General features: G+C 45.7%; 1 protein-coding gene across 2 annotated transcripts in view; it reads left to right on the top strand.

Annotated features, from left to right (window-relative positions):
- Positions 1–12,408, top strand: part of BBS4 (Bardet-Biedl syndrome 4) — a 614,420-nt gene that overhangs the window by 186,006 nt on the left and 416,006 nt on the right. For both annotated transcript variants that reach the window (XM_069624617.1, XM_069624616.1), the window contains exon 3: positions 2,177–2,256. In XM_069624617.1, coding sequence (XP_069480718.1) covers positions 2,177–2,256 — 80 coding nt within the window. The remainder of the gene's footprint in view (positions 1–2,176; positions 2,257–12,408) is intronic.

The raw sequence follows: 12,408 nt of genomic DNA, 5'->3' as shown, positions 1-12,408 counted from the left end.
AATATTTCCTCAACCTCTTCAACCACTCACTAACAGGAACCATGCCAAGAGCCTTCAAATCAGCATACATCAAGCAGCTCCTTAAAGAACCATCTGTAAACACGGAAGACCTAGTAAACTACCGACCAATCTCAAACATCCCATACCTAGCAAAACTACTAGAAAGCTACATCTGCGAACAAATCCTGGAACATGTAGAAAACAATTGGATAATAGACCAGGCACAAGTAGGTTTCAGACCCATGAGAGGAGAGGAATGGAAACTGCATTACTATGTATATGGGACAATCTGAAAATCAACGCAGACTGCATCAAATCACCACAAATACAACTTGACCTGTCAGCAGCCTTCGACACAGTCCACAACAAAACACTTATCAAATTACATGAAGGTATTTGAACCCGCAGCAGAGCACTCCTCTGGCTAAAATCATTCTTGACTGAAAGAACTGTAACAACTTGGATAGCACCATTCGAGTCAGCACCTCGTAAAACATGTGGAGTCCCACAAGGCTCATCTCGCTCAACACTACTTTTCAACATCTACATGACCCCCTGATTAACCTCATCAAAAAACATGGCCTCACCTGTTACATCTATGCAGATGACGCTGAAATCATCTACAAAATAAACGCCAGCGAAGAACAAAACCGAACCCTTAACAACTGCCTCACTGAACTCAACCTTTGGATGAGCACCAACAGCCTTAACCTCAACCCGAACAAAACAGAAGTCATGATCGCACCCAACGACCTGTCTGACAGTCACCACATTCCATGGCCTACTGAACTGGGAAACCCACCCGAACCATCCAAAGTGGTCAAAAATCTTGAAATACTAACGGACAACGTACTAACACTAGAACCACAATTCAACGTAGCTTTAAGAACTGCTTCATCCACTTACACACAATGAAGAGTATACTCCTCTTTGTCACCTTCATACACAGAACACTATTCGTCATCTGTCATCATGTCAAGAATAGACTACGCCAACAGCATCTATCTCGTAATGCCAGAATACCTTATGAGAAAACTACAACAAATACAGAACGCAGCAGCAAGACTACTCCGCAGACTCACTAATAGAGAACACATCACACAAGCACCGAGAACACTACATTGGCTACCAGTCAAAAAACAAATCTTTTTCAAAACACTGCATAACACACAGAGCATTCCACGGCCAAGGAGCGGAATTCATACTGGGAAAAATCTCCATATAAACCAACATGAACACAGAGGTCGAGCAACGATATTCACCTCGAACGGAAACAAGATGCAAAGCACACATTCGGGGGATATGCATTTCCTGCTTAGCAGTGAGACTTTGGAAATCGCTCCCAAAGGAAATACGAACAGAAGATCACCTAAAATTCAGGAAACTTAAAAACATGCTGTTTAAGACACCAAGCTAAAGAGGGAAAATCAGCGAAGGAAAACCGGCAACCCAACACAATTAGAAACTCTGAAACTGGATCGCCTAGTGAAATAAACACCCGACCCTAAAATCCATAGAATATTAACCCAGCGGATCAACTTAACCTACAGAAAAAGACTCCGATGATCGTCGACTAACTAAAATCTCTCTAATACTCTGCATACCAATCCTCGAACAATGAAGAAACCAGAGGCACACCTCCACCACAAAAACACTGCAAACTGCAAGCACTCTACTGACACTCCACATCACCCAAGACGCACACAAACCACTCATATACAACATGCACCAAACACCATACAACGTATATGAACCGAAAACAAGCTAGCACACAGTTACTGGTCTTTCCGAACTGAAGCTACAAATAGCACATCAAAGCTCTTGCGCTTTTCCCTCTCAGTGCCACTAATTAACTCATACCTGCCCTCTTCCTTTTCGGATCCGCCAGGGTGTCTGGAGACCATGAAAATGGTAGGGATGCACGGTAGAAATCATAATAACATAACCGTAAACATGCGTTTCCAGTTTACAACCTATATGTTTCCTCTGTGAATAGGTTTATAGGTTTTTGAAGCTGGTGAGAACACACCAATCTCACTCTAGGTCAAGGAGCGCCATGTGATTCTGGTGCTTAATGTTTCAAAAGGCTATGGATGTAATACAGAGCGCCATTAATCAACAATTATTTTGGCTCTTGTTTGTGTTTATGAAACAGTCTGTCTTTCTCTTCACACAGCTCCTGATCTGCCAATCCTAGAAAGACGAAACTGGTTGATCCACCTTCACTACATACGCAAGGATTATGAGACCTGCAAGGTAAGAGATTTGAGTCAGACATGCCCCTTGAGGGCCATAATCAGTTGGAGAGTTTGGTTTGATGTCCATGAATATAGGTGAACGATTGCCCTTTTGGCAACACCAGGCTACACCTATTAGGCAGTAGAGCCCTAGATGCGCATTAATTTGCTGAGACTGCCCCTTTGATATTGGAGGGAGCAAGGGGTGTACAGTATGTGATTGTATCCCCTGCTGGCCACATTTCTCCACTTTAGACTTTGGCTATGTAGTGAGGGGTTCACCAATTAGAGCATAATAAAATAAACATGTCCTCAAAAAGTGGAGCATTCCCCGGGCAAAAAAGCAAGGCTGTTTATTACAGCTGGGTGCACAAATAAAACAGTGCGCAGGCTCTGATCGAAAGGCTGACATCTTAGTGAAATACGAACAATAGTTTAATACCAAGAAATACAATGGTCAGAAATCCATCGAAACACTTGCAAGTTGGAGAATTCAGCTTTTCTTTTCTTTTTTTATTTTAATTAATTCAGTCTGAACACAAATCTATTACATCACCAACAGTATCATTTTGTAAATTTGCTTTGTAGAGTTAGACTTTGAACACACCTGGTATCATGTGCTGCAATTGTAGTGTTCATGAGTTTTCTATATCACAAAATAAGTTTTCAACATTAACTATACCACTTTCCCCAGTCCCCACCCTAACCCCAACTTGTATGGCTTGGTTTTCTTTCTCTGAATTTAGTCTCATAGTCCTTCCCACGGGGGGACACTCCATTATTTTCCTTTACCTTTGCTCAATACACATGAACATTCCTAAGTAACACAGGTTTGTAAAAGCAATTTTTCCCCCCGTCTTTTACATGCAAGGGCTTCCATACTGCCACAAATTTCAAATACGTGCCCGCTTTCAAGGCGCATACTTTCTCCATAGCCATCAATCCCCAGATCGTAACCCACCACCAAGCTATTATAGGGCCTTCCATCGGTTTCCACCCCTAAGCTAGGGTCATATGTGCTGCCATCAACAGGTGACTAATAAGGGCGGTGTTGCCGCATATACCACTTCCACCACCATCAATACCTCCTTTAGTGAGTCTGGCAATTGCACGCCCGTGATCTTTTATATGCCCAAGAATCTCTTTCCAATATATCGTAACCTTGGGGCATGTCCACCACATATGATATAAGTCCCCTTTCCCTCCACATTGTCTCCAGCGCCAGGGGGGATAATTTGCGTTTACTCCATGTAGTCGGTGGGGGGCGACAGGTACCATCTGTAACAGATTTTATATGCTGTCTCCTTGATAACTGTACTTTTAAATGTTTTGTGAGCCCTTCTCCAAATCTGCCCCCATTCCTCTTCTGTAATTGGCTCACCAAAGTCCTTTTCCCATCTGTCCTTGTACGAAAGCTTATCTCCAATTTACGCTCCATCCAGCAACCTAAACAATCTTGCTAACCCTCTACTTGTCGTACCTTCCTTTATGGTCAGTTCTAGCCCCACCAGAGCCCTTGTGCCCGCCTTCCTAACCCTTTTCTGGGAGATGCAGTGCCTAATTTGTATATATTTACACCTTTCTTTCTCTCCTATACCAAATTTTAGTTTACATTCTTCAAAAAGGAGGGGGGGGGGGGGTTTCACCCTGAAACAGTTCACTTAGGAGGATGGAGTTAGTTCCCGTCCAAGCATCCCATGTTTTTTTGACAACCCGGGGTGAAAGCCGCATTGTGGCCCATCGGAGTGTACGGGTCTAATCCACGCTGTATTTTCTTTCTTCTGAGTGCTTGATCCCATCCCTGCAATGACACCTTAGTAGCTTCTAGCAGTTGTCCCTCTGCCCCCCGGACTCCTTTACTGAGAGTGTGTAGAGCTCTTAGTGGAATGGTTGTAGCCACCTGTTCTATACCACACCAACCTTTGTCTGTCTTGCCCTGCCCATTTCAGCATCAGTGCTATGTGCGTTGCTAAGACATATCTCTCTACGTCTGGGACCCCAGCCCACCCAGAAGTGTTGGGTGCGTCAGAATTTGCTTTTGTATTCTCGGTTTCTTTCGGTGCCATATAAAGGAAATGATCTCAGATTGTAGTTCTTTGATCGGTGGTATATCTACTGGAAGGGAGCCCACCATATATAGTAATTGTGGAAGCGGGGTAATTTTGACCGCCACAATTCGTCCAAACCATGAGAGGTCATGCGCATCCCATCTATGCAAATCGTCCTGCAGTTGTTTCCATAGCTGTGTTATATTTGCTCCATACAGCCCTCTGTATTCCCTCGTCAGTTTTATCCCCAAATATTCTATACTCTCCTCTTCCCAATTTAGGGGATATGTCCTACTCAGTTTTGTTATCTCACCTCGCTCCTCAGTTATATTTAGCGCCTTAGATCTCATGTAGTTTATAGTGAATCCCAAAATTGTGGCAAACTCTTGTAGCCTCTCCATTATACTAGGTAATGTATCCTTTGTATTTTTCAAAAATAATAAAATATCATCCACATACAGTGTGATTGTGTGTTACCTCTCCGTAAGTCACCCCAAGAATTTCCTGGTCCTGTCTGACCGCTACCGGTAAGGGCTCCATAGCCATTGCAAATATTAAGAGAGATAAGGGGCATACCTGATGCGTACCTCTCCATATTTTAATCTTCACCGAGATCTGCCCATTAACCAAAAAATGTGTTGTGGGTATTTGAAAGTTCACTAGGACCATCCTGGTAAAGTCGAGACCGCATCCAAACCTTTCCAGGACAAAGCGCAAGTATCCCCAGTCTAAGCTGTCGAAGGCTCGCTGTGCGTCTAACGCTGCAACAGAGAACCGCTGTTCCGTCCTTGTCCCCAGGTCAATTATATCTATGGCACGTCTTATATTGTCCTGCCCATGCCTCCCAGCTATAAAGCCCACCTGGTCCTCATGTATGATCCCCGGTAGTACCTTCATTAATCTTGCTGCCAAAACCTTAGCGTAGATCTTAACATCACTATTTCGCAGGGCTATGGGGCGATAAGTGGCACAATCTGTTTCCTGGTTTAAGTATTAGTATCGTGGTCGATTTCCCCATGTCCTCGGTAACCCTGCTGTTCCCCCTAATGTAATTGAAGAGCCATGTTAATGGTGCCAGCAGCTGAAACCTAAAGGTTTTGTAATAGCCATTTCCTAGCCCATCTGGCCCTGGAGTTTTATTGGTCGGCCGAAATCGCATCACTTACCATTTGTGCTGTTATCAGGCCTTTCAATGTGTCCCTACCTTCCTTGGATATTTGGGGTAAAAGCAGTGCTGACATATATGTTGTTTGTAATGTCAGGTTTAAGCCTTCTTGTTTCAGCAGCCCTTCGTGAAATCTATCCTTTATTTCTATTTTCCCTTCTTCCGCAGTGCATAGTATCCCTTGTTCATTTTTAAGTTGGGCTATGTAATTACGGGCTCTTTGTTTCCTTAATTTGGTTGCTAAGAATCGGTTAGCTTTCCCTCCTTATGTGTAATATGTTTGTTCAGTATTTAGTAGTGTCTGTGCCACCCGATCTGTGACATGTCCCTCCAACTGGGCTCTCACTTTCCGTAGTGCCCTCAACGACATTTGTGTCTGGCTTATTTTGTGCTGTCTCCGCTTCCTTTACCTCCCCCTTTAGTTTCTTTGTAATGAGTTCTTTCTCTCTAATATATGCTGCAGATTGCGAAATAAATTCTCCCCGGACCACCGCTTTTCCTGGGTCCAATCTGTTTCCCCCTTATCATTGTCTTTGGAGTAATTATTTATTGTTGTTCTCTAAGTGTTATGTTTCACAATATCATTTCCTTCAGTCTCCGGTATTTCTGAGTTTTCTCCTTTACTTACTCCACTTCGATTTGAATTATCACTGGGGCGTGATCGGGAAAGTATTTAACTCCTATTTCTACTTTTATCACTTGAGGGATCAGTGTTGCGGAAACTAAGACCATGTCAATCCTTCGAGTATGCTTTGTGTACCGCTGAATAGTTTGTATATTCCCTGTCTTGTTCGTGGAAGAATCTCCATGTTTCAATTACCCCTAGGTCCCTAAAGAATTTCACCAATGCCTGACTATTTTTCCCATCTTCTACGGAGGCCGGGAGTGTTTTATCTAGTGAAGGATCCATCACGCAGTTGAAATCTCCTATCGCCACCTGTCCCTCACACCAAACTCCAAGTTTCTGCAGTATCTCCAACAAATAAAGGTCCTGTTTCTTGTTGGGCACGTATAACGCCACCAATGTGTACAGTTGGTCCCTTATTGTACCTTTTAAGCGCCAGATATCTACCCTCAATATCTTTGTACAAGAATTGCTGTTTAAACCCCAAATTGGGACCTTTGTCTTTTTCCTGCTAAATGCATAATATTGCTTGGGGAATGCCTTATGCGACATCCTCCATTCATCTTTAGGAAGGAGATGTGTCTCCTGCAAAAACACTATTGATGCCTGAAGTTCCACAAGTCTCCCCATTATCGACCAGCGTTTAACTGGTGAGTTCAATCAAGCCCTGTACATTCAAGGTTATAATCATCGCCTCAGCCATCTGCTATGTCTTTGGGTCTGTATATCCTTGTTTTAAAGCCTCTAGCCCCTTTCCCTTTTGCCCCGCGCAGGTCTCTAAACCATACATCAACCCCTTCCCAACTTCCTCCCCAAACCCCAACTTCTGCTCCCCCTCCACCCTCCTGACACGCCCTTTTCCCTTTCCCCCAAAGTGCCCAGGACACCCCCCCCGGTGTCCCCTCAGGGCATTGGGCCTTTTACAATCCTGGGAATTAACTCCGCCAGGATATTTCCATACCCTGATCTGGATTCCAATGTGTCCCTCCTTCCCTTCTCCGTCCAGGCTCACACTTTCCCTAGCCTGTTGCATTTGTTAATCCATCCCCCACCCCCTTCCCGGTCCACATTCTGTTGGCTTCAACTTAAGGCTTTACCTCATAGATTACCCACACGTTCTTCATTTCGTATGAGGGCCTGACAATTTGACTTCCCTTCCACGCCTTGTTCTCTTGTCCGTCGACCATTCTCATGATCTGGCAGCTTCGTTTGAGGTGTTTTGCTTCGGTCCCTGCTCCGCTAGGTCCGCGCCCCCTTCCATCTGCAGCAGTGATGGTCCTTCCTCAAACGTGGTGATTCGTTGCTGCTTGCCTTCCCATGTAAAGAGCAGACCAAACGGGAATGTGCATTTGTAGGCAATGTGTTTTGCAATGAATGCCCTCGTAACTGGCTGCATCAGTCTTCTTTTGTGTAACGTTGACAGTGCCAGGTCCTGGTATAACTGAATTCGAGCTCCATTGATTGTCAAGTCTTGTTGCGTTCTTGCCGCTCCAAGTATTTCCTCCTTCATGGTGTATGAGGTCAGGGCTATTAAAACGTCTCAGTCTTGCCCATGAGTCCCTCCTCTTAGGGACAATTCTGTGCACCCTGTCTATCAGCACATCTTCAGGTTGCATTCCAGTCAAGAGGCTGCTAAAACAATGCTGCATAGCGTCATTTAGGTAATTGTCCATGACTGACATGATCAGCCCCTTGACTCTTATATTAGACCTACGAGACCTATTCTCAAGGTCCTCCGCCTGAATTTCCAGGTTATACATTGCTCTAGCTACCTGTTTAACTAGATTGCTGCTCTGTTTTACTTCTTCTGCCATTTCAGATAGGCCGTCCTCAACCACATCCACCCTATTGCCCAGTTTGTTGATTTCTCTTCTGACCTCTTGAAGCAATGACTTGAGTTCCTCCTTCATTTTCCCAAATTGGTCCTGGAAGGAATCCATCATCCTGTTTTCCATTCCTCTCAAGCAGTCTTGCAGCTCCTCTTTATTTAGTGCCATCTTGAGGTTTTTTTCTGTATTATCCTTTCCCCCTGTTTCTTTTGCTGGTTCAGCTAATTGTGTATCTACCTGATGTTGCTGCCTCCACCACCGCCCCAATTGACCACCTTGCAATCTTGTTGACCCTTTCGCTCTTGCTGAGGGGTGCTCCTGGGCTTAGTCCCTGGCATCTGGGAGCTAACCCGTCAGCTCAGAAGTAGTCCCCCCCCCACCTACGTGTTTAGGGAGGAAGTCCAATGCTCAATTGTCTTTGTGTCGTATTTTGCCAGTTGTGCCGATGCTGTATATTCTCTATCAACTTCCAGATGGTTTCCTCTTTTAAGGCCCGCTTCCACCTAACACCTTAACCTCCTCTCCACCTCTGGGCGGTCCTGGGGCGGATCTGAGACTTCTTGCCTCTGTATTTTCCCTTTCTTGGCCACCTATTCTGCTGCTTTCCCCCGTGCTTCTTCATGTTCTGGGGTGGGGGCATGTTCCTTTGCCTCTTCTTCCCCAGTTTGCCGTCCACCTTGCTCCTTGCAGCACCTGTATGATTAATTGATCCCCCCCGCCGCAGATTCTCCTGTTTCAAGCCTATCTCAGGGTCTTGCCCCCACACACTCCTCTCTCCTCCCTTCTTGCTACGGCTGTTCTGTGCCTCCAGTCTTAGGGGCTTCACTTCCTTGGGTTTTGCTTTATCCCTCTTGTAGCATGCTCTTTCATTCTAGACAAATGTATCCTTGCTTTTCTGTCTCTCCCCCCTCACCCCTGCAGTGCCTTTCCTCCCGCTCTCCCTGCATGTACATTTGCCTTTATCTTGGAGGGATCTCCTCCTTCAGTCGGTGACCGGCCTCTGAATAAACTTCCTCGTGGGGTTCTCGATTTGATGTCTGGTTGCGGGAAGAATGCTCCACATGTGCTGCTCCTTTGTTCTGTGTGGGCCGGACGAACACTCTTTCTGTAATATGTTTTACCGACCGCACCGCGGTCCATCTTCCCTCCTGTCTCCCGGCTGGCTCCTCCCCTGTGGTGTTTGGGGGTGATCCTCGTGATTCCCCGTCTCTCTACCTTCTGTTTGATTGCCGCACACTGCCATTTTCTTTAACCCTCACTGCATTGCTTTCGGTTTTGCCGGGTCCCGTTGCCCACCTCCCCCTGTGATCCGGGTCCTCTCTGCCCAACTATCCCCAGCAGGCTGAAGTATCTCTTCTCCCATCCCGCTACTTCCAGACCACCGCTGAACTTATTGTACCGCTTCCCCTGCTGTCAAGTTCTGCTCTTCAGTCCGGGCGTCGCGCTGCCTTCCGATACAGCTGTAAAAAAGCCTTTTCAGGCGTGTACTTCGCCTCCTCTACCTTCCAGGGCCAAGGGGAGGTTAATCTGCTCCAAAACGTTGCTAGGTTTGAACTGCTAACACCTCATTCGGTCGCCGGGACGGAGGGGCAGCGAGGCACACCCTCACAGTCCGGCGCCATCTTGGAATCTGGAGAATTCACCTTTTCTATGTTTCCCAGGGATTTCATTGGTTCGTGGACGTCACCTTTTCGAAGTTTACCTTGATTAGTGAAGCGTAATTGAAGCAAACTGACCTCTGGGTCAGTTGTTTCTCATAGAAACGAGCTGGGGGTAGATCTGTCTTCGGCCGGGGCCTCCCTCTGGAACAGCCTCCCTGCGACTCTAAAAATTGAGGAGAACCATTTCCGGTTCCGGAAGCACCTCAAGACCTTCCTCTTTGCATCTGCCTTTGCTCCCACTCTCCCTTGCTGATCTGCTCTCTCTTGGCACTGTGCACCTGGCCACCCTCTGTCCCCTTAGCCCAGGCACCTGCTCTCCCTGCCACCCTTCTGCACTGCCTCCCGGCCACCCCTTGCACTGGGGACTGTATCTGTACCCATACAGTCCCCCACACCCACATTTTCCTCTTTTAATGCACTAATCAGACTTACCCAGTTCTGCTGCCGTAAACACAGCACTTGCAACTTGCTGGCGGCACTACCCTGTTTATTGTTCCATTATCTATTTTATTTGTATTTATTAATCTGTTTATCCTCTGCTCCACACTTTCCACTCTCCCCTTCCATGCAATTTTACCCTTTACCTTTCCCATGCACTTGCACGTTCTCAATGTCACTGGGTCTAGTAAGATCGTTGTTTTATTCTCCCGTTTCCCTCCCTTGCCTTGTCGCGCTCTGAAACACTTGTGTATGAGCGCGATACAAATAAAATATCATATCATATCATAACAGTTTCCCATTATAATATCTCCCCATGTGGTACCACATTAATTCACACCCCACCCCGGAACAACAACTTGTTATTACATTTGTGCTCACTGCTGTAACTTTAATACACTTCTGTTGGACAGCACCATTGAGAACGGAACACGAGACACCTTACAGCTGATGGGAAAGGGGACATTCACACAATACCTATTGGATGATGACCTTTGCAAACTCTGTGGTAGATACTTTGGAGGCTGGCCACCTCCCCAGAGCTCAAGAACTTATCGTCTGATTTGTGCTCCCAGGAACGCCACTCTGTTCAGTGTTCCTCTCCCACAGACGCCTGTCGATGGGCATCAGCAGTTATGGGACCTGCACATGGGTACAGAGCCAGCCTCCCTGCTGCCATGCAGGGCCGCTAGTTCACTGACCGACCTGTACTTACATCACCTTGTTTTAGTTAAGTTGTTTTTCTCGTGATGAGTAGATTAAGCACCAACCCCTTTGCAGGTCCCGTCATATTGATCACGTGTTTCAGATTGAGGTTTACCAGTTTCAACCCGCCCAATGGATTGCACAGTACATGTGCTTATGATTGCGCTATTTTTGTCCTTCCACTTCTTTAACTAATCATAAGCCAGCATCATGGACTGGTTGTAGGTCATTTGGTCGAATCTAAATGGTCAACAGGACAAATGGTCGACACCAAAAGGTCGACAGGTCAAATGGTTGAATTTTTTTGTTTTTTTCACCTTTTTTTGGGGGGGGGTCCCCCCAACCCCTTTTTTTTTGCTAAAAACCCCTTTTTTCCCTAAACGAAAACCTAAAAAATATATGTATAAATTTAAAAAAAATTCGATCATTTGTCCTGTCGACCAAATTGTGTCGACCATTTGTCTGTCGACCATTTGACTAGACACCTCATGGACTCCGAGTACACCCAATGCATCATTACCCCCTACCGTTCACGGTGAAGCCCTTTGTATGGGGGCGTCTGTGGCTTTGAGTACCTGTGTCATTTCCCACGTAACTGCCCCCACCGTCCCTCATCTTTACTCTTGCAGTTGGTAAGTGCGTCCACCTGTCTGGTGCTGAATTAGCACCTTTAATACATTCCCCCCTTCGATCAATCTTTTGATTGACATTTCTGTCCCTCTCATGCCTTCTCCCTTTTCCTTGCGCACCCAAACCCTTGTTATCCTGGTCATGTCCCCACCCTCCTCATATCCATCCAAATCTTTCCCAAAAATCAGTATCTTCGTTCCAAATGATGAACACTCCCGGTAATGCTTTGTGATTTTCCAAGTTTGGAGGGGGTGCTGTAAACATTATTTCTACTTCATTCTATTTCATTCAAACTGTGGTGATTCTCACCTAATACCGCCTCAACCTTAATTTTCTGTAATGGCATTATCTAACTGTTGTTATGCTGGTAGCATTTACACCAATGGATGATCAGACGACGGATGCAGGTGGGGATGAGGATTGCAACGAGCACAAGGACAGTTATCTTGAATACTGCTACAAGCCAGATGGGGACCCATGTGAATAATGAATCCTGCCAGGTTGCTGATGAAACGTCTAGCGTTTCTTTTACCCTCTCGTGTATTGTTCTTATTTCTTCTACTGCGTCTGTGATTGTTCCATTTGAGGCATCATTTTTGAGGCATCATTGGCAGGTTGCGGTACAGTACGTGCTCCCTTTATTATGGCACACCCCTCTCTCCATCACCATCATAAGTTCCGAAATGAAACGATTTTGAAGGTCATTAATCTTAGAGCCAGTAGCTATTCGTGCACCGTGTTGAGTCCCTTTTCGGTAGCATTTTAAGGTTGAAGCAGTTCATAACGCGTGCATTGGCTGCCACTTGTACACCAGGAAGCAGGCGAGAGGTTAAAAAAACTGATGCTGAGCTGAACAATTTCAGATGGGGTGGAATGTTCTCTAGGCTCTTGGTGGATTCAGCCGGTTGCTGCTGGACCTTTTCTTCCTTTTTACCTGGTGTTTGTTTTGTATTTCTGCTGGCATTTTCTCTTAGTATGCGAACAACTCATTGAGTGGAATTAAGTCTGCGTGAGGCATAATTAATGTAGGATTATGGAGGGTTAAAAGTACGCACATACCCTTCCAGTCT

Source organism: Ambystoma mexicanum, chromosome 11 (genome assembly GCF_040938575.1).
Source record: "Ambystoma mexicanum isolate Mex_15411 chromosome 11, UKY_AmexF1_1, whole genome shotgun sequence".
In the NCBI taxonomy this organism is placed as follows: Eukaryota; Metazoa; Chordata; class Amphibia; order Caudata; family Ambystomatidae; genus Ambystoma; species Ambystoma mexicanum.
Note: the sequence above shows the minus strand (reverse complement) of the source record. Positions and strands in the feature narration are given on the sequence as shown.